The sequence below is a fragment of the Piliocolobus tephrosceles genome, chromosome 5 (assembly GCF_002776525.5).
Source record: "Piliocolobus tephrosceles isolate RC106 chromosome 5, ASM277652v3, whole genome shotgun sequence".
NCBI classification, from domain to species: domain Eukaryota; kingdom Metazoa; phylum Chordata; class Mammalia; order Primates; family Cercopithecidae; genus Piliocolobus; species Piliocolobus tephrosceles.
The window spans coordinates 6,331,694-6,355,521 of NC_045438.1; the positions used below are offsets into that span (position 1 = coordinate 6,331,694).

The window sequence follows — 23,828 nt, forward strand, 5'->3', positions numbered from 1 at the left end:
AATTTTCATATAAGGAGTAAGGAAAGGATCCAGTTTCAGCTTTCTACTTATGGCTAGCCAATTTTCCCAGCACCATTTATTAAATAGGGAATCCTTTCCCCATTTCTTGTTTCTCTCAGGTTTGTCAAAGATCAGATGGCTGTAGATGTGTGGCAGACTGGATTAAGAAAATGTGGCACATATACACCATGGAATATTATGCAGCCATAAAAAACGATGAGTTTGCGTCCTTTGTAGGGATATGGATGCAGCTGGAAACCATCATTCTTAGCAAACTATCACAAGAACAGAAAACCAGACACCGCATGTTCTCACTCATAGGTGGGAACTGAACAATGAGATCACTTGGACTCGGGAAGGGGAACATCACACATCAGGGCCTATCATGGGGGGGGAGGGGGGAGGGATTGCATTGGGAGTTATATCTGATATAAATGACGAATTGATGGGTGCTGACGAGTTGGTGGGTGCAGCACACCAACATGGCACAAGTATACATATGTAACAAACCTGCACGTTATGCACATGTACCCTAGAACTTAAAGTATAATAATAAAAAAATAAATAAATAAATAAATACATAAATAAAATAAAAACAAACATGAAGCCACTGAAATTTTATTAGTCCTTTTTTTCACTTCAATTTCCCAATTGTGGTTTAGAAATCAACCACAGTTTAGAAATCTGTATTCATGTTAAAAGTAAACCACAAGAAATACAATTTGAAAAATGATAATTGTTGCAGCTGGATGTTGGGTAAAGTGATTATACTATTGTCTCCACTTTGGAATATATTTGAAAAGTTTTATGGGGCAAAGTTAAAAAATACCTATTATGAGCTCATGTATGAAAACTCAAGGAGTTGGAAAAATTGTGTCTTGTCATTGAGATTTCCTGTTTACAAAAATATTTCTGAACACAGGTGAATCTAGAGGGCCTACAGAATATATAATTTGTAGAGGGAGCTCTCTTAAGGAAAAATAACACAAAATGATGTTTGCAAAATTTGTTGAGAAAAGGAACATTGGCCCAGCGTAGTGGCTCATGCCCGTAATCCCAACACTTTGGGAGGCCAAGGTGGGTGGATCACCTGAGGTCAGGAGTTCAAACCAGCCTGGCTAACATGGTGAAACCCCATCTCTACAAAAAATACAAAGTTAGCTGGATGTGGTGGCGTGCGCCAGTAATCCTAGCTACTCGGGAGGCTGAGGCAGGAGAATCACTTGAACCCAGGAAGTGGAGGTTGCAGTGAGCTGAGATCATGCCATTGCACCCCAGCCTGGGTGTCCAAGCAAAAAAGAAAAAAAAAAAGTATTGATCTAGGACAAAAGAAGAGATCACTTTAAATTATTTAGAGAATAATAAAATATTAATGAACTGTCTTTTAATAAATTTTTTTATGGTAGTCTTTGACTTCATTCTCTTTGGCTCTTCATGTCACAATGACTTCGTAATACTATTTTCTATAGATGGAATAAATAATAATTTGGTTTTATTTCTGAAATGTTTGATCAATTATGTTGTTGATAGTTTAGAAAAGTTTCTTTAAGATCATAATTCATTATTGGTAATATCTGCAAATTTAGGATTGCTTTACTTATTTAAATATTTATTTGAATCTCATTTTGCTTTCTATTTTCAAATTTTAATCCTTATGCAACCACCAAGCCTACCTCTAAATAACAAATAGGAGTTAATGTTTAACTTCATAAACAGATACTCTGTTATTCTACAGGAATATTTTTAGAACCTGAAGTTTGGGTCTTAATAAGTCATAACTGTTGGCTATTTCTGACCCACTCTGTAGTGTGGTATGATTTGAGGACAAGTGTATGCTCCCCACTTTCTATTCTGCACAATTTTAGTGCAGTCACATGTAACTGCTTTGCACATCTGCCAACACACTGGTTCTGCTTATTATTTCTGCATGACAAATCATGCAATTTCTTTCATTTCTAGTTCCCTTCTCCACAAAGTGGGGATTTTGAAGCCCTTGCTCTGACTATTCCCAAGAGTGGCTATGAGAATGAGTGCCATACTCTAGGTGATGGCACTCAATTATAAAGTGGAATCTAAATGTTATTCTTTTCATGATTGTTATACTTGTCATCTTCCTCACAGGACTGTGATCATCTGATTGGCTATGAGATTATTCATTACTGGTAAAACTGGACTTGTTCTTTTGCTCTCTGTACCAAACCTTCAGTATATTCTCTCTCTATTCTTGTCCTGTGTTTTGAAATTATATGGTCAACTTTTTAACTTTCAAGTGGAAGACTCACATCCTCAAATAATCGTCTGTTTATTCGTTCAACAGTATGAATGCAAGTTTATTTAATACCAGGTGTGGTGCGAGGCTCTTGGAATTCCAGTGATAAGTAAAAGATAAAGTTCCCACTCTCTTGAGCTTACATGTATAACAGGGAGTAGGAATTAATCAAATAACACTAAAAACAAAGTAAACTAAGGAAAGGGCTGTGAAGGAAAGGAACAAGGTGCTCAAACTCATTTGATCTGGAGAGGAAGGCTTTCCTACCACAAGCCCCTTGCCTTGTCATCCAAAGGATGCATTGGAGATAAGTCAGAGGGGAGCTGGCTTGTGTAATGAGTCTATTATCACTCACTTTCAGATAAATATGCCCCTCAAGCTTACTAGAGGTTCTAATTCTAAAGTTTTAGGATGTTCCTTTACTGTGCCCTCTTTCCAACAGCAGGTCTCTTCAAATCTATAAGATTTTAAAATCCTTTCCTGGGTCACAATGAACAGGTCAGAGTTTATTATGCTCTGAGTATTTCAATGATTAAAAAAAAAATTATCCCAGGCAAAGAGCATGGTGGAAATGTCTTTGTATCACTAAAATTCTGGAAAAAAATTTTATTTGATTGCAACATGCTTATTATACTAGGCAGTCACTGAGGCAGGGAATATTTCAGTTTCTCGAAACACTTTGTAAGAGAGCAAACATTTTAGTCTAGTTCAAGACATTTATAATTTTAATAAACTGAATTATTTAAAACACAAATATAACTGGAAGGACTCTGCCTTTCACCCTTGCTGCAGGGTATAGACTTGTTCTGGACCGCGAGAGGGTGCATAATTCTGTTGCTACCATCTGCTATGGATAATGGTGTGAGAGGTGCTTTGCCTAAGGATTTGATGTGCTAAAGAAAATTCTATTTTCAAAGCTCTGGCTGTTCGTGCTGCTGAGAATAAAGACATGGAGTAGATGGGCCTTAATTGAGCAGAACAATTTAACAAGTGCTAGGGTATGCTGAGGGAGACACAGAATCTAGTTTGGAGTAAGGGTTGGGTGGAAAATCAAACTGCTTTGCATACAGAAACATGGAGAATTTTGTTGTAAAATCCCTGGCACAGAGGAAGGAGGAAGAGGAGTGGATTCTCAGCAACCTGTTAGGGGACCCTAGGCATAAGGAAAAAAGTTTTGGGAAATTCCCTCTTCAGAGGAAAGGGCATTACATTTCAATGAACAGAAATTTCTGGTATCTGTTTGAACTTGTTTTCTACTCTGGATTGTACTTAAAGCTTTGCTCTTCACCAATTTTATACAACATTTGGATTGAATTTGTAATGTTTTGTAAGGGTTGAAAATAAAGGAGTGGGGTCCAGTGTGAGGCAGTGTCGGGCAGAGTAGACTGGAGAGAAAAAGGTGCAAGGTGGGCTATGGCAGGATGACTCACGATTTAGGAGAAGATGTTAAGAGAAAGTCCCCCTCTTCCAAAAACAGCTGTGCTTTTCAAACTGCAGTACCTGGGTTACCTGCCTCCGAATTTCCTGTGGCACTTGGGAATCTACAGCATGCTGAGCTCTACCTCCGACCTTCTCAGAATGTTTGCCCTGTACACACTTCCTGGGACAGTCTTCAGAAAATGGAGTTTGAGAACTGAGGCCCTAGAGAAGGTTAATCCTTAGGTGGCATTAAAAGAAAAACCTCAGACAAATTAAACTTAGCAGAGTTTAACTGGGCGAAGAACTACTGGCAAATCAGGCAGTCTCCTGTGCCAGAGTGTGCTCAGAGAGAGTCCAGCTTGTGGAAAGGGACTTATGGAGAGAAAAAGGAAAGTGATGTACAAAAATTGAAGAGAGGTACAGAAACAGCTGGATTGGTTACAGCTCAGTGTTTGCCTTATTTTGAATAGGGTTTGAACAGTTGGCCACCTTTGATTGCTCAAAACTTGGTGATTGGCACAAGAGTAGGTTATAGTCTGTTTGCACATCCATTTAGGTTACAGTTCACTGTGTACAGAGAAACCTTTAGGCTGAACTTAAAATGTGTAAGGAGACAGCTTTCAGCTTGATTTAACAGTAACACTGGTGTGTGTTGGGAGGTAGGGAGGTGGGGGCTCTTTCTTCTCTCAGTCTGCCTTTTTCCACAACAGTTCTGAGGAGTAAGCTTGTAATATATTTGTGCAACTGCTTCTTCCTGTAATTCTAAGCAGGAACAAGCAGTAAACTAATTTTCAGATTTCAGAAAAGTCCACCAGTGCAGGCAGAGCCTTCTTTTTGTTTCCTGACAAATAGTTTGTTGACACTGAAAACAAAAGATGTGTTTTCTGGCACTGTTTTTGGGCTGTCTGAGAACAAGCTGCTCTGTGGAAGTGTTCAGTTTCTACTATTTCAAAGTCCAGTTGGTGGCATTTACATGGGTTTTAAACAACCTTTAGTTATTAATATTGGTGTTATTATCGATAATTATTCATGATAGTAATGCTTAGTGAGTATCTGGGTATACAGGGCTAAATTATTAAAAAGAAAGAAAGAAAGAAAAGAGGGAGGAAGGAAGGAAGGAAGGAAGGAGAGAGAAAGAGAACATGTGTGCTTGTTCTGACCTTTAGCAGACCAGGTCTCACAGCTTGACTCCCTGGGGGCACCTGCTTCATTTTAATCTCCCAAAAGCAGTAAAACTAGTACATATCTGTACATCCATGTTTGTATGTGTAGCTACACACACACAAACACACACATCTATCCACTCATTCACATATATGTGTGTGTGTCTCTGTGTCATGTATGGATTAAGATTAGTATAGTTTTCAAAATTATTTTTTATTGGTACATAATAGATGTACATATTCTCTGGGTACATGTGATAATTTCATACATTAATATAATCTGAATTGGAATTGGAATATCCATTACCTTAAATATTTCTCTTTTCTTCATGATAGGAATATTCAAATTATTCTTTTCTAGCTATTTTGAAAGGAACAATAGATTAATGTTAACTATAGTCACCTGACTATATTGTGCTCTATATTATATGTTTGCCAAAAGTGAAAGATAATTTCATTTAAACATTTTGATTTTTATATGAATTTAAGAGTTATCTATGAAAAAATTCTACCTTAAACATTCCATAATAATTGACAACATTATTTCTTTTTATATATAACTATTTTCCGTAAAACATTACTCTATTAAACAGATTCTTGCCATTTCTTTGGCTAACGAACTATAGCCCCACTGAAGAGATTCTTGGAGAATAGTTGTAGCTTCTGAGTATTTTGCATTTTCATGAAATGAGTAAAGCTGATGGGCATTGTTTATTTCTACATTAGAAATAATGCTAATTAGAAATAATTGCTAATAGATCTTGGGCAAACTACAGTTGAGAAATCTAGATGTTGGCTCCAATCCTAGAGTAGTGTATGATCCTCACTCATCTCCTCCTTTCAAAGATTTCATCCAATTTTTCTTTACATCTCTATTCTGCTGTTTACTTTGACTTTAGGAACTCATAGGAAAATGCTCTGGAATTCCACCTGCCATATATTGCTGCCTACTAAGAGCAATTTAAAAAATTCACTCTTTCTCCTCCTTACTTTGCTTTATTTTTTCCACTTTGCACCTTTGAACTACAGTATATTCATTTATTTTATCTGTCATCTGTCTTTCTTCATTGGTATATGAACTTCAGAAATAAAAGACTTTTTGTTCATTCTATTTACTGTACTGCTTTATTTCTACCAACTAGAACTGTGCCTGGCATATAGTAGATGCTTGATAAGTGTATTAGTCCGTTCTCACACTCCTATAAAGATACTGAGACTGGGTAATTAATAAACAAGAGGTTTAATTGACTCACAGTTTTACATGGCTAGGGAAGCCTCAGGAAATTTACAATAATGGCAGAAGGTGAAGGGGAGGCAAGGCACATCTTATATGGCAGCAGGAGAGAGAAAGAGGGTATAGGGGAAACTGCCACTTTTAAGCCCTCAGATCTCATGAGAACTCCCTCACTATCATGAGAACAACATGGGAGAAACTGCCCCTATTATGCAATCATCTCCCACCAGGTCCCTCCCTTGACATGTGGGAATTATAATTTGAGGTGAGATTTGGTTGGGGACACAGAGCCAAACCGTATCTTTCTGCCCTGGCCCCTCCCAAATCTCATGTGCTTTTCACATTTCAAAACACAATCATGCCTACTAACAGTCCCCCGAAGTCTTAACTCATTCTAACATTAACCCAAAAGTCCAAGTCAAAAGTCTCATCTGATACAAGGCAAGTCCCTTCCACCTGTGAGCTTGTAAAATAAAAAATGAGTTAGTTACTTCCAAGATACAATAGGGGTACAGGCATTGGATAAATGTAATTGTTCCAAATGGGAGAAATTGGCCAAAACAAAGTGGCCACTGGCCCCATACAAGTCCAAAACTAGGCAGGGCAGACATTAAACCTTAAAGCTCCCCAAATCTCCTTTGACTCTACATCTCACATCTATGGCACACTGATACAAGAAGTATGCTCCCACAGCCTTGCGCAGCTCCACCCCTGCGGCTTTGCAGGGTACAGCCCCCATGGCTGATTTCAAGGGCTGGCATTGAGTGCTTGCTGCTTTTCCAGGCGTGTGGTACAAGCTGTCAGTGGAGCTACCACTTTGGGGTCTGGAGGATGGTGACCCTCTTATCACAGCTGTACTAAGCAGTGCCCCAGTGGGAACTCTGTGTGGGGCCTCCAGCCCCACATTTCCTTTCCACACTGCTGTAGCAGAGATTCTCTATGAGGGCTTCACCTCTGCTGCAGACTTCTTCCTGGACATCCAGGAATTTCTCTACATCCTCTGAAATCTAGGTGGAGGTTCTCAAACCTCAATTCTTGTCTTCTGTGCATCTGCAGGCCCAACACCATGTGGAAGCCACCAAGGCTTGGGACTTGCACCCTCTGAAGCCATGGCCTGAGCTGTATGTTGGCCCCCTTTAGCCACAGTTGAAGCTGGAGCAGCTGAGACATAGGGTGCCAAGTCCAGAAGCTGCACAGAGCAGCAGGACCCTGTACCCAGCCCATGAGACCATTTTTCTCTTTTAGGCCTCTGGGCCTGTGATGGGAGGGGCTGCCATGAAGATCTCTGGCATGTCTTGGAGACATTTTCTTCATTGTCTTGGCTATTAATATTTGGCCCCTGGTTACTTAAGCAAATTTCTGCAGCTGGGTTGAATTCCTCCCCAGAAAATGGGCTTCTCTTTTCTACCACATGATCAGGCTGCAAATTTTCCAAACTTTTATGCTCTGCTTCCCTGATAAGTAAAAGTTCCAGTTTCAGATAATATCTTGGTGAATGCATATGACTGACTGCTTTCAGAGTCAGTCAGGTTACATCTTGGATGCTTTACTGCTTAGGAATCTCTTCTGCTAGATACCCTAAATCATCTCTCTCAAGTTCACAATTCCACAGATCGCTAGGGCAGGGATGAAATACCACATGTCTCTCCAGTTCCCAATAACTTCCTCATTTCCATCCGAGACCAACTCAGCCTGGAATTCATTGTCCACATTACTATCAGCATTTTGATCAAAACTGTTCAACAAGTGTCTACGAAGTTCTGAACTTTCCCACATATTCCTGTCTTCTTCTGAGCCCTCCAAACTGTCCAACATCTACCTGTTACCTAGTTCCAAAGTTGCTTCCACATTTTCGTTTTTTCTTTATAGCAGTGCCCCACTCTACTGGTATCAATTTTCTGTATTAGTCCATTCTCACACAGCTATAGAGATATTGGAGACTGGGTAATTTATGAATAAAAGAGGTTTAATTGTCTCACAGTTCTGGATATCTGGGGAAGACTCAGGAAACTTACAATCATGTTGGAAGGGGAAGCAAAGCACATCTTACATGGTGGCAGGAGAGAGAGAGAGAGAGTTCGGGGAAACTGCCACTTTTAAACCATCAGCTTTTGTGAGAACTCATTATCATGAGAATGGCATGGGAGGAACCACCCTCATGATCCAGTCATCTCCCACCAGGTCCCTTCTCCAACACATGGAGATTATAATTAGAGAGAGATTTGGGTGGGGACACAGAGCCAAACCATATCAATAAGTAAACGTTGAATAAAAAATGAATGATAAGTGATTTTCAAGGTGGTAGGTTGTGGTTATGGCCTTGGCACCAGCTCTTGTAAATACAGAAGAAACACTTGGCCTTATTGAAGGAGTTGGTTAGTTTCTTTCATAGGCATTTCTGAGAATTTAATAAAACAATGGATTATCTCCCCAGAAAAAAACCACATGTACTCATTAAAACACCTTTGCCTGTAGATCCTTATGAAAATTTCTTTTCACCTCTAAAGTTTGGACCAAGTCTCTTTTTTGTTTCTAGTCATGGAAGAATTACTAGTTGCTTTCACCCTCCATATCTCCATCTCATATTTGTTTGTGAAAGAATTTTTAAGGAACAAGTCACATTTTTCCCCCTCATAGTACGGGTGCATGAGCTCAGGGCTTAAAACTCCTTTTGTGTTAAATATTGAGTGGAGTATCTTAAAACCCTTCTTTGTAGTTTTCAAATTCCAAAGATCTACTTCTTTCATGGAGTTAGTTTCCACATGAAATTATCTGTAAACACCAATGGCCCATATTTCTCCCCACCCCCCCGCCCCCAACCACTGCTGTTTATTAAACCAATCTTCTCACAAATACCTTTTTGGTTTCTTCACTTGTGTGCATACCCTTGTCTTTCATTTTTTTCGATTTCTTTATCTCTTTCAAATCTGTTCAAAGTAAATTTTTTTACAGAAGACTTCCATCCTCCTTACAGCCTACAGTTAATTTCCTACTACACACAATTGATGATTAAATGATTTTTAAATTTCTCTTTCATCACTTTTTTTGAATTGGTTACTTAAAGTGGTCTTTTATCTCTCCCTTGATACTGTAAGATTTTCAAAGGAAAAGTTATATACTCTTCTTTTGCTTTATCTTTTCTCCATATTGTTAGTATGAAATTAATGTTTCTAATGTATTTCAGCACATAGAAAATGATGTAATTATTACCTTGTAGGTAATGAGGTTAAGATACCTTCAAGAGGTTTACAATATTTTATTTGAGATAAGAGATTTAATGAAGCTCAGTGACATCATAATGCATCACTGAGTGTTAAAATGATAAGCTCCAGGGCTGAAATTTAGACATAAGCCTCTAGTTTTGCTGTTGTCTTTTCTGATGGTGGGTGTGTGTGCTATATCAGTCATAAAATATTTTGAATATCACCTTTAGTATACGAAAAGAGAAGAAAGATGCTTCCTCTTTTTTACTTTTTGCAAGAGAAACCTGGATCCAGGGAATACAAAGCAGGCTGCATTTGACATTATTGACCCTTCTTGAATGGTTTACATGCAATTACTACTAGCTGACTAAACTCAAATTTGGTATTTGAGTTGGGACTTGAGGTTGGTCTTTGGTCTTTGGGGCTGTCATTTCTGAAATTAGTGTCCTGTATATCCATACGGTGGCCCACATAAGAAGTATACTACTGCCCCGAAGCTTATTCATATAGAGAATAGGAATGATCATTTGTGGTATTTTGTAAAATAAGGCATTTTCCTGGGCATCATAAGTCAATTGCATTTACTTTCTTTGGATGTGACAAAGATAGAAATTGATGATTAATGCTTTCAACTCTAACCCATCCGTATTCTTCTAGTTTCTGGGACAAACATTATCATAAATGTTGTACAAAATCAAAGCAGATGGGTTAAAATTTACATTTGTATTTCAGGCTTGATGATTGGAAATGTCATTATATAGGCACCCATTTTGTTTTTTATTTTAAAAGAAAAATCAATATTAGCTGTCATTTCCTTTTCCCCAAATAGAGGATAGTTGTGAAACAAAAAAGTGCCCTGAGATTGAATACTTACATGAACTTTGTCATATTCTTTGTAAACTGCTTGTGAGGAATTGCATACTTTAGATTACCAGACTTAGGGAAGTGGATTCAGACTATAACAAGATTCTTTTATAAATAGTCACCTCCCCCAGTGAAGAAAGCACAACTTAGTTCACCTTACTTCCCCTCTAAATAAATTCCTTCAAAATTTCCCACTTATGATGACTATAAGGGTGAACAATAGCAACAAAAAACTTTATCAAATGACCCAAGCAAAGGATTTCTATGTGACTACAAGTCCTACCTCTGATACTTAATTTAACATTGTCACTTTATCACAAATTTTTTACATGTGTGCAGCCCTGATATGCTTGTATTTTAAAGGACAGAAAAGTCAATTTCATTTTTGATCTTTACATTCATATGAAAGTGTTCTCTTTGGGGAAAGAGAGAGAGGTCAGATTGGAATCTGTGATCTAAGGCCAATTAACATTAGAAACTGCGCTGCAACTGGCCCATAGTAGATAAGCCTTCTCCCATAAACACTTTATACTGCAAGCTATGTAGCAAGCTCAAATAAAAGATTACACAAAACACAGGCATTATCTAAAGTTCAATGTTCGGTATAAACCAGAAGACTATATAAAATGCCCACATTGAAGTACAATGTATTAATGTTTCATCAACAAGTATTTATTTAACAGCTCCACAGGGCATGTGGCCAGTGCTTCATGCCACAGATAGGCGAAGTTATCAGACTCTGTCCTTAGGCTGAAGAGGTCTGTAGCCTCAAGTGTACACAAAGAATAAAAAAGAATTTTAAATGCAGCGCTAGCTTTTGTATTGCTACATATCAAAACAGAGTAGTAGTCACTGAATATTGTAGGATTCTGAGCAGGCAAGTTTTAGTATTGCCAGTATAAGTAGTGATAGGAGTGTGAATTAAGCTAGAACAGAGAGCTGATATAGGGAAGATAAAGTTGAAGAAATGGCTTGTGTCCAGATGGTGGAAGGCCTGAATTTCCAAGTTAATAGGGGTTTTATTCCATAAGCAAAATACCCCTTATTTATGTGTATGTGGTGAGACGATAAATCTAGTGGTGGTGATGTGAGCAAGGGGGAGAGACTGAGATAAATGCATGTAAAGCTTGTAGCAACAGTGCCTGCCTCCTTTTATGTGATCGGTAAATAGAAGTTGTTAATGTTAAAGGGAACAGGCAATAAAATATTTCCATAATCCAAGAGGCGATGTTGAATTATACAAGGGTTATGGTGAGGGAAATGGAAAGGAAGGAATGAATAACAAAATAATTGCAAGCATTATTTTTTTGTTGTTTGTCCTTATCATTCCATGTGAGTGGGAGTGGCAGGGCTAACTTCCTGGGAGCCAAGGGGGATACTGAGCCGAAGAAGGTTTTGCGGAAAGGGAGGGAAATGATTACCTTGACAGGAAGAACTCTCACAGAGATTTTCTTGGTAATGTTGTGGAAACACAGGTAGATGCAGGTGAGTCATACAGAACCATAATAGTGCAAGGGGCATGAATCAAGCCTTTCATTTAGATACCATAAATGACTAAATGTGATTATGAGTGTGCCCTGCAAACTGAAAGTGTTTTGCCAATGTGGGTGACACCGATGCCTGCCAGGTCACATTCATGAGGACAATAGGTGGTTTTACCCATTATAACATGTGTAACTATGATGAAAACATGAAAGACACTGCCAACCTTGAGCTCCCACAGGGAAGTCATCCTAGCTTAATTTCCTCGTGATTGGTCAGGCCGAGTTGATTGACCCAGTTTCCTTTCTGCATTTTCTGGAAGGATGTATTTTTTTTTTTCTCCTGGAACTAGTCTTAAGAGTTTATTTTTTCAGGATCTGTCTATAGTACTTGAAGGCTGACTGCCTTGGTCTTAAGGAGACATTACAAAAAGAAGTCATATGTTAACTTTTATAAATCCTAGCCAGCAGTTGCTGGGCATGAGTTTTCTCTTTAAAAAATGTAAGAGAAAATTATCTTCATCTGATGAGAGTTACGAGTTACCTAGGAACCTACTTTGTACATGTCACTGAGGCACAATAAGATTCTATTAGATGAAATGACAAAACCTTAATCGAGGTACCACATCTATTTACATGTTGATTTCCCTAGATTTTGATTGATAGTTAAGATATTTATCTTATGTAAATGTTGGTATTCATTTATACTTTTTTTTTAAAGGTTAACTGCTTTTTTCATAAAATAAAGTATGTACAGTTAATCACACAACAGTTCTCCTTTGCCTTTTTGGATTAGTAAAATGGCCTACTGCCACCTGGTGGCAGCATGTCCTCATCAAGAACAGCAGGCAGGACAGAAGAGTCACTTGGGATGAAACTGTTAATACAAACAAAGAAATAAGGTCATGCTCACATATTCGCATATTCACATGCTCACATATCCACCTCAAATCCAACATGCCTAAAACAAAATTGATAATATCTGCCTTCAATTAATTATCTTAAAATCTCTACTATTTATTAAGCATGAATGTGTCGAGATATCAAGCACTTTACATGCGTCATTCTTCTTAATCTCAAAACAAAGCTATAAGGAAATTTTTATTATTCTCACAAATGAGGAGATTGAGTCATAGAGAGGTTAAATAACTTCATAATGAGATGCTGTCACTCTTAACTGTTATTATACTCTGCCTTCTGACATGTTGCAGGGCATACTGTCCTTTAGTCATTCAGATTCGAAATCCTGATGTCACATCATCTCTTCCATCTGTTTCGCTGCTCATTCATAATCATTTGTTTCATATTCCTTTGGGATTTTTCCTGTATCTATCAACTCTAAGTGCCAAAGTTTCTAGTCCAGACATTTACAACATGTAAATTTTTGTAGCATGTTCCTGATTGACCTCTTTTAATTTTTTATATTTAAATACATTTTAAAGTAATCTACAACTACATCTTATCGTAAACAATCCAAATTATAGAGAAGAATGCAGAGTAAAAAATGAAACTCCTCTGTCATTACTTTCATAATCTCTCACTAATCTCCAGGGAAGTAAGCACATATAATTTTTAGTTTGTGGATTTTTTTTTTTTTCCGAGATGGAGTCTCGCTGTGTCGCCCAGGCAACGGCACGATCTCGGCTCACTGCAACCTCCACCTTCTGGTTTCAGGCGATTCTCCTGCCTCAGCCTCCCGAGTAACTGAGACTACAGGCGTATGCCACCACACCTGGCTATTTTTGTGTTTTTAGTAGAGACGGGGTTTCACCGTGTTAGCCAGGATGGTCTCGATCTCCTGACCTTATGATCCGCCCACCTCGGCCTCCCAAAGTGCTGGGATTACAGGCATGAGTCACTATGCCTGGCCAGTTTGTTGATTTTTTAAAATATAAATAAACCTGTAACACTCCTAATGCTTGTAATTTACCTTTTTATATACAACAATGTCCTACAGATCTTTCTGTGTTAGTGTGATATAATTTACATACAGTAGACACTTGATAATATTTACATAATTTTAGACTTAAATTGCATACTCTTTTCATCTATAACAGAAATTGTATTTTTGTTTGTTTTTATCTAATTGAAGTATTTGTTTCTTCCAGGATTTCTTTTCATATGATGAGTCTAATCTTCTTCTTGATTATTGTTAATAAAGATAGCTTTCACAGCATGGTATGGCAATAAAGATTATTTCTTTAAATATCAATAAACTGTGTGTGTATGAGTATGTGTGGTATTATTTTACTGGATACTTTTTTGCATGTAAGTGCCAGACTCGAACATTCTCAGCTGCCTTGTACAGATTTCTAATTGGTTTCCTATTTTTATACCTCAATAGTTCTCAAACTTTAATGTGCATTAGCTGGGTGACTTAATAAACCCCAGATTGCTGGGCCAACCCCCAGAGTTTATGATTCAGTAGGTATGAAGTGATACCCAAGAATTTCCATTTCTAACAAGTATTAGCCTAAAGCTATCTCCTTGCATATTTTAAGTTCAGCTTAAAGGTTTCTCCGTGCATAGTAAACGATAACTTTACTGGATGTATGAGCAGACAGTAACTTACTCTTGTGCCAATCATTGAGTTTGGCCAATCAAAGGGGGCCAACTCTTCAAACCTTGTTCACAATAAAGCAAACACTAAGCTGTAACCAATCCGGCTGTTTCTGCCCCTCACTTCTGTTTTTTTTTTTTTTTTTTTTTTTTTGTTAGTCACTTTCGTTTTGCTGTCCATAAATCTTCCACCAAGTGCCTGCACTGGACTCTGAGCATACTCTAGCATGGGAGGCTGCCTAATTCGTGAATCATTCTTTGCTCAATTAAACTCTTACATTTAATTTGTCTCAGGTTTTTCTTTTAACACAAGTTTCCATGTGATACGGATGCTCCTGATCTAGGGACCACAGTTGGAGGATCACTGATCCGTATGACTCTTTTGTGATGCTTTATACTCCTAGGATATCTTGAGCCCTTCTCAACACTCTCTGTTTACTGCACAGAAGAACTGTAGCTTAAAGAGAGAGCTGAAAATGGCTGTGGTGGACATCCAGGCCTAGGGTGTGTGTGCCCTTCCAGAATGGTGCCAGCAGAGGCTCTAAAAGGCAGACTTGACTAGAATGGTAGTCCTGCCAATGGTTCAAACCTCAAAATTAAGAAACAGTTTTCATAGATGCAAAGGGTGGAACAAGCTATTGTTTGTCCATCAGTCTCTACAGCAGCATGTGCTCTAGAGACTGCAGTCCGCAGCAATTGCATCACCTTTGAGTATGAAGGATGATGTTATAAATGCCAATACATGCAGAAAACATTTTTTAATTTATATTCTTCACCTCCTGATCAGATCTCAGCTAAGCAAAATTCTAGGAATTAAGTGAATTGATGCATTCAGTCAAATATTATATTTATTTCATGGTTACTATGGATTCAATTGTAGTGTGATTTGCCTTGTAAAGTGATTGTACCAATCTATTATACAAAAGTCCGAAATTGTTGAAACAAAGAAGGACTAAAAAATTTTGCTATAGGGTTTTTCTACAAATGTAGTAAAATTGCTTTATCTTTAACCGTTTGATTTATAAAAACTGCCTGTTTATATATATACTGGACAGAGGAAACACATCATTTATAGATTTGATTAGCCAAAATACAAATGTAACATGTGTACATAAAACTTATGTAGTGGAGTATTTGTTTTTGAGAATGATATATAGGAGATATAATAATAATTCTGGGGAACTTAATCTGCTAGATACATTATAATTCTTGCAAAGGCTTACAATAAATATTTATATTTTGTTTAAACATTTTATTTTTATTTTTGAACCATCATCCCTTAATTTTTTCGAATAAAAACATACTTAGAAGTAAATTAAATATATTTTCTAAATACATGCATTAAAATTTATGTACCCCAACTTTCAAATGCTGTGTTACGTTTCTGAACATATATGCATTACTATCACCTCTAGAAAGTTATTGAAACTATTAAATTGCCTGGATGGTTGAAGATTAGCAACATTAAAGTCTATTAATAGGACAATGCCATTCTGAGTGATCTTTGGAATATGATACTTTATATACTAATTCAGCTTTACAACCTGAAGGTAGAAACCAATTATATGGGACAAAAACTGCTTTGATGTATTATTTCTTATCTAAGACACTGTTAAAATGCTCAAATCTTACTAGTTTAAAATAAGAAATGAGGACCAAAATACGTGGTGTTCTTTATCCTAAATTCCCTTTGCCTGGTGCAAAAATAATGGCTTATATTTTATCTGAGTGTTCCCAAGCCATCCTCTTCACATTACACTTCGAGGTACCACGGTGTGCGAAAAAGAAGCCTGGCTCAATTTCAGACTCAACCATCAGCTCTCCATGTGGTCTCAAGTTAATAAACTTTCCTGGGCCTGAGTTTCCTCATCTGTAAACTGAGAGCATGTGAGAGTGCTCATAAAACATTATTTGAAAAGACTAGAGAACAAGCATGAGTGAGTAGTGTCCATTGAAGGGTTTGTCCCAGTAACTAACTGGAGAGAGTTCATGCCTTTCATTCTGTGAGCTAGCAAAGATGGAGGGAAATGAACTAATGAAAGAGATATTTAGATGAATAGGTTGCTTAAACATTTTAGTGTTGATGCGTAATCAATGCACTTTGAATCAGGAAAATGCATTGAGTTGATCAAGATATTTCATCCATGTTGCTTCTTTGCTTGAAATATTTCTGTGAAAAAGTATTGCCAGTTCTGGAAATAGCTAAAAGAATGCGTGAGTACTTTATTAGCTTTCACTAAACATGCATGTATTCATAAAAATTATGAGGGCCGGGCGCGGTGGCTCAAGCCTGTAATCCCAGCACTTTGGGAGGCCGAGACGGGCGGATCACGAGGTCAGGAGATCAAGACCATCCTGGCTAACCCGGTGAAACCCCGTCTCTACTAAACACACACACACACACACACACAAAATTATGTACAGTTTTCTAATGTGTTTTCTTAAACTGTATACAAATGCTATTACAATAGTATGTATCATTCTTTTCATTCTTTAACTTACTTTCATCCTTGAACAATTTATTTTTAAAAATTTAATTTATTTTATGAGAGATGGAATCTCTCTATGTCACCCAGGCTGAAGTGCAGTGGCTATTCACAGGTGTGATCATAGTGCACTACAGCCTTGAACTCCTGGGCTCCAGTGATCCTCCTGCCTCAGTCTCCTGAGTTGCTGTGACTATAGGTGCATACCACCATGCCCAGTTATTGTTTTAATTTCTATATAGTATTCAATTTATATCTATAACTAAGTTTATCTTTTCTCCTATGATGGACAGTTAGGTTGTTTCCAAATTTTCAATGCTAGAATTCTTTAATGGATGTTCTTGTAGTGTATGTTCTTGAGCTCATACAGCATGTAGTCTAGAAGTGAAATTGAGTAGTACACAAATACTCAGCTTTATCAGATAGTGCCAAATTGCTCTCTAAATTGTTTGTACCAAATTGTATTACCACTAGTACTGTATAAAAGCTCTTGTTTCACATTTTCCTCAATACCTAATAATGTGAGCATTTTAAATTGCAATGTGAAAGTCTAACACAATATTTCATTGTGGTTTTATATGTAATATTCCTAACACCAGCACATGTAGAGGCCATGTTCCTGTCATTTTTATTAATTATTTGGGGTTTCTTTTTATGTGAACTACCCAATTATATCCAGGCATCTTTATATCCTATGCCAATTTTTCTACTGTGTTGTCTTTCTCTTATTGATTATAGGTCTCAACATAATGTGAATACTAATTCTATTTTGGGTTATATACTTTGCAATTATTTTCTCCAGGTTTTTGGCTTATATTCAAATTTTATTTCATGGTGACCTTGTTGGCGTAGAAGATTTTGACTGTGATGTAATAAATATTATCAATCTTTTCCCTAAGGTTTTTATGTCTTTTTGTTTTTGTCTTACCTAAGAAAACTTCCCTAGTCCAATGTCCTCAGGAAGTTTTGAAGTTTGTGTTTTACAGTAGGCCTTTAATCTATGTGAAATTATGGTGTATGCTGTCGGTAGCATCAGTTTTTTTCCCATATGGATTATTAGTGGTACCAGTGTTATTTATTGAATCATCCATCCTTTCATCACTAATTTGTATATTTAGGTCTCAGTTTTTTACTATGTTCAGGTATTCTATTGACTTGTTTCTGCAATAATCAAAAACATGCATTTCTGTTTTTCTGTGAATTCATTACATGTCCACTTTGGAATGTTCCCATGACTTGCATGGTTTCGGTTGCATAAAAAATAGTCCATGGACATCAATTTGCTCCTGATACTGACTCAATGCAGAGTCACTAGTGTAGTCTACCAAATGTTTCCCATTTTCTACCTTCTGGGAAATGGTGGGATTGGCTCTTTCTACTCTCTTTATATTTAGGCATGACTATGAGACTTATTGCCAGTGGGTTCATTCCTGAGTAGAATCTTTAAATAGAAGCTCTAGGAACCAGCCTGTGATTCGCCATGTTTTCCAATCCTGGCTCAGCAATCATGGAAGCGTGGAGATAGAAACTCCCTGAGTGAGACTGACATCAAGCAGAGCTCCAGATGACCTTCAATACCTTAATAGACCTGGAACTGAGTGAAACCAGTTGTCCTAAACCACTGGGATTTTTGGAGTTGTTCATTACTCCAAGATGATCTGGCATATCCTGACAGATACAGTTAATGTCTGTAATTTACAATTTGATAATTGGGGAAATGATACACAAACACCCTGCATTTGTTAGAAGGTAATATTTATATGTTAATGTCTCTCTTTTCAATTCCTTCCCCCAAATGCCTTCCAATGTGTCATTCTTAGGGCACTCATATTCTCTAATACTCATGACCTGTCAATCAAATTCAAGTTAAATTTTGATAGCATACATTTTTTTTTTTCTCCCAGCCTGTATTTCTTCCCTCAAGCCTGCATTTCTTCTCGGAGTATTTACATTTTTAAAGAAGTTACCTGAAAAGATCCATGTTTTACCTAAAATCTTTAATGATGATGATCATCTTTATGGCCCTACAGTGAGGGGTCATTTGTGAAAAGCAAGAATTCTCAGCTTCCTCTTATTAGAACAATTGATTTCTACTAACGTGATATACATGTGACAGTGGCTTTGATATTAATGATCCATAATTCCTTGTTGATGATGATTGCATTCACAAACTTGTGTGTTCAGTATCTGACTTTTATATTCCTGGAATGGTAAAGATAAGAGGGGAAAAGATAAGAAGTGGAGGTGTTACTAAAAGGATATTTCCTGGACAGATGTATCTTTTTCAAATAATCTCTCCACTGCTTAAATGTTCCTTTATATTAATAAATTCCTTCTAGATATGCAAAATCATCTCATGGCAGGGTTGGACAGTGGTGGAGGTGGGAAAAGAAAGGAACTAATATCCAGAGAACTACATTTTTAATCCGTCATACTTTAACATAAAGTACATGAATCCTTTGATTGGAATATTTGCCTCCTAACAGCTAGGAGGCGTTAGGGGAGGCAGTGGACGGTTGGATGGAGATGATGAGTCATTTTAGAGCCTGGGACGTGGCACACATACATGGCAGGCAGACAATGGGGCTTCGGCTTTGATAGAGGGAAGTCTCAGGACCTCTCAGAACATAGCTGTGAGAAGGGATGTGGTAGTGGGCATAGTCAAATTCCTGCTTTGTAGTTAAGAAAAAATAAATGTTGGTGTGGGTTACAGGCGTTCTGAAAAATCATCTCAAGTGTCAGAAGCTACCACTTATACCTGCAATAGTTTCACTAAAGAATGCCAAACATTTCTGATATTAGAATACTATCTTGCCAGGCTTTTTCCTCTTTAAAAAATGAATGTTAATTGGTTAATTAACATTTACGTATCTCTCTTTTTAGGTGGTTCTTTGGAGCAATCAGAAGATCAGATGCAGAGAAACAACTGTTATATTCAGAAAATAAGACGGGTGCCTTTCTAATCAGAGAAAGTGAAAGCCAAAAAGGAGAATTCTCTCTTTCAGGTATGGGTATTGTTTTGTGTCATTCAATATGAGCTTGAGGGTCTGCAGTCATGAACTTTCTGTGTGAACATGGACATGATAATTTAAAATTTGCCTTATTTCTTATCTTTACAGTAGCACCAAAATTAATACTAAACTACTGAAGAGTTATATAAAAATTAGCCAAAAGATACTGTCTATGGCTAGAAGTCTCTATAAACAGTTTCAAATATATATGCTCTAGATATGAAATGGAGAACATTTCTGGTGACATTTTCTAACTTTTGCATTATCTAGGATTCTTTTAGGGAAATGATAAGGAAGAAACAAAAACCACACTGTTGTCAAAATTAATCTGGCTACAATATATTTTTTTCTTCTAGCATTTCAATTGTCTTTGGTAAACACAAAATGAATTGAAATTATTAATACAAATATATGTAGTTAACCCCATATTATGTAAAATTTGGTCAAATGTAGTTTTTCACCTAAGGATTAAGTACATGTTTACACTGCCCTAGGAAAAAAGAAGCACAGGGGACCGGAAAATGTACTCAGTAGTTACACGTACCTAAATATATGTCTTTGCTTTGAAAAAGCTGTATTTTTAGGTATATTGCCAGGTTGCAGAATATCTTTCCTTAAGACTCTACACTAGGTCATCTCTAAATGTGAAGCTTTATCTCTTCTTGCCCCGTTCTGTTCTCTGTATTGTCTAGACCTATCATTTGTGTTATCATCCCCTTTAAACACATGTTATTCTGTTTCTCCAATTAGATGTGAACCTTGTGGAGGGAAAGGCTTTGCTTCCCTATGTTCCTATTGCCCTGGAATAAATGCTGATTAAACATGATGTCCATTTACCTCATTGTGTCTGCCTGACTCACCGAGCTGGAAATCAGGGCAGCCGTCATGATGCCACATGAAAGCAGGCTGTAATTCCACATGTATTGGGAACTTTGATTTGACCTGAACTCTGGCCAGGCTGGGTGTATTTGGTACACATTATCCTTCTCCACACCTGGTAGTTCCAAGTATCAGGGCAGATGGGTTGGAGCTGGAAAGAATCAGGGGCAGTGGTTTTGAGGCAGGTGTTGCAGAGTTTCCATACTTCAGGTCCTGACTATGCTGACACTGAGTCAATGTGGTACTCCAGAACCACATGGATTCAACTTCACTACTACCTAATTCCACGGATAAGAGGTTAGAGAATGCTAGTTCTTATGCTCATTCTTGAAATATGATTATGTGTGATGTGTCAATTACCCCTCCTTTTTTTTTTGAGACGGAGTGTCGCTCTGTCGCCAGGCGGGAGTGCAGTAGCACGATCTCGGCTCACTGCAACCTCCACCTCCCGGGTTCAAATAATTCTTCTGCATCAGGCTCCCAAATAGCTGAGACTACAGGCACGCACCACTACACCCAGCTAATTTTTGTATTTTTAGTTGGGACGCAGGTTTCACCATGTTGGCCAGGATGGTCTCGATCTCTTGACCTCGTGATCCACCCCCCTCGGCCTCCCAAAGTGATGGGATTTCAGGTGTGAGTCACCATGCCTGGCTTGTCACTCACCTTTTAAATGTTGTTTATACCCAAGATGATAATCAAAATATCTAATGACTGATATGGGATGGGCAGTAGCCACTCAGAACAGATGCTCCACCAGGCTGGGACTTCACACCAGTCCACATCTATATATCCAAGTGATATAAGTGAATATTTCATATAGCATTTTTTTCTCATTATGAAAGAAACGTAAAAACTTTTCTATAAGCAAACAGCTTAAAGAAGAATAATCTAGAATAAGACTTTCTAAAGATGCATTTTAAATATCGAAATACTTCTCCTGTCAGGATTTTTAAAAATTCTTGACCTATAAGTATATTTTTATGGACATATACTTATACATACATACTCAGACCCCCATACACAGAAAACCAAATTTTTGTTTTGAAAAATAATGTTCTGAAAATGAATTTTCAGAGAGATTCTGCATCAAACATTAGCTTGTAAATAATGAAATACGTGTGTGTTTTGTAAACAAAGTTGAGCAAAAAGGAATTTGAAAGAAAGAGACTTTATTCCAGTGAAGTCTGCAGACCCGGAAGATGCAGCCTTCTGTGTAAAACAGAGGTGCATTCCAGAGAACAAACGGGGGGTTATGGTTTCATAAAAACGTTCCCACCCAGGTTCCCAGTCAGGTTCATTTATGCAAATGAGGGATTAAAACTTGCTTAGTTCTGAGTGGTTAATACAGCTGACCCTTGATTGATTGTTAAAGTTGAGTCCTGATTGGTTGATACAGCTGAGTCCTGATTGGCCAAGGCAGGTAAGTTCTGAAAGTCCCAAAGTTAAAGACGTGTGGATTTTCAGGAGACTCAGAGTATGTGTGTGACCTCTATCAGCAAATGGACCCTTGGTTCTATTTTAAATTTAGGACCAGTTAGCCACTTGGGATCCATCTTGAAGGACTGACTCTTTCAGGTTAACTTTTGTTAATAGTGTATATATCTATAAATCTATGTATATATAGATAAATATACACACATAGGTATATACATACGTGTGAGCATGCATGTATGCATGTATGTGTATAATATGGATCCAGGCTCCATTTTTCTTTTCTTTTTTTTTTTTCAGACAGAGTCTCTCTCTGTCACCCAGGCTGGAGTGCAGTGGTGCCTTGTCGGCTCACTGCAACATCCGACTCCTGGGTTCAAGCAGTTCTCCTGCCTCAGCCTCCCCAGTAGCTGGGAATACAGGCATATGCCACCACATCAGGCTAATTTTTGTATTTTTAGTAGGGACGGGGTTTTGCCGTATTAGCCAGGATGGTCTGGATCTTCTGACCTCGTGATCCACCCTCCCTAGCCTCCCAAAGTGCTGGGATTACAGGCATGAGCCACCACGCCCGACCCAAGCTCCATATTTCTTATTTCTGTCTTGCAGTATCTTGTGAACATTTTTGCATGCCCTTTAATATTCTTCTACTCTATTACTTTTAGAAGTTGCATGGGTATATCATCATTTATTTGACTTATTTTATATTTCATACATTTTAATTATTTTGCTGCTATAAAATATGATACGGTGGACATCCTTACCGATAAATATTTGAATATTTGAATATTTTTGTGGTAATATATTCAGAGGAAGAAAAATCTTCTTGAAATCTTTATGCCTAATAAGAAGACTTATAAGAGAATTCCTTGTTTAAATATATCCCTGTTTGTTTATTTGTCTTTGGCAATACGTATCAAATTAGGTGGCAGTTATTTAGTCGAAAGCTAGATCAAATGTTTTTAGATTAGCATTAAAAATACAGAAGAATGAGGCTGGATGTGGTGGCTCATGCCTGTAATCCCAGCACTTTGGGAGGCTGAGATGGGTGGATCACTTCAGGCTAGGAGTTCGAGACTAGCCTGGCCAATATGGCGGAACCCTGTCTCTACCAAAAATACAAAAATCAATGAAGAATGGTGGTGCACACCTGTAATCCCAGGTACTAGGGAGGCTGAGGCACGAGAATTGCTTGAACCTGGGACGTGGAGATTGCAGTGAGCAGAGGTCATGCAATTGTACTCCATCCTGGGTGACAGAGTGAGATTCTGTCTCAAAAAACAAACAAACAACAACAAAAAAGAATGATATTTTCATGAGGAAAACAAACTCAAAGCAGAACTACCTGAATTATGTCTTTGAATAATGCCCCGGCTACAGTGACTGTTCAGAATACTCTCTAAGTAGAATATTATGGAACAAAACAGCTTTATAGGCTTAGAACAAAATTACAAGGATATTGGCTGTTCTGTGCTGTGAATACTCTAGAGCTTGCTTATGGATTTAGGAAGCTCTGCAGGCCTTGCTTAGAAACCAGCATATCATTATAAGTTTTTTTTCAATGAAGTCAAACAATTTAGTATTTTAAACAAATTATCTGATTGCTGTGTATTCACTGGGGGACAAAGTAAATGCATACCATTATGATCTACTGAAAGGAAATTTTTCTTATTAGCCAGAGGGAAGTCTTTACAGGAGAAAAATGGAAAGAAAAAGGGCTTTCAATATATCCACATTAAAACAAACAAACGAACAACCCAATTGCTGGCTGCTGATTATCAGTAAGGATCTTCAGATATACCACTCATAGATTTATTTCTTAGTGC

The 23,828-nt window shown here is 37.6% G+C and overlaps 1 protein-coding gene across 1 annotated transcript in view; it reads left to right on the plus strand.

The window, feature by feature from the left end:
- FRK (fyn related Src family tyrosine kinase) overlaps positions 1 to 23,828 on the plus strand; it is a 169,462-nt gene that overhangs the window by 94,034 nt on the left and 51,600 nt on the right. Inside the window, exon 4 of the mRNA XM_023219032.2 lies at positions 19,562 to 19,683. Within this exon, the coding sequence (XP_023074800.1) occupies positions 19,562 to 19,683 (122 nt within the window). The remainder of the gene's footprint in view (positions 1 to 19,561; positions 19,684 to 23,828) is intronic.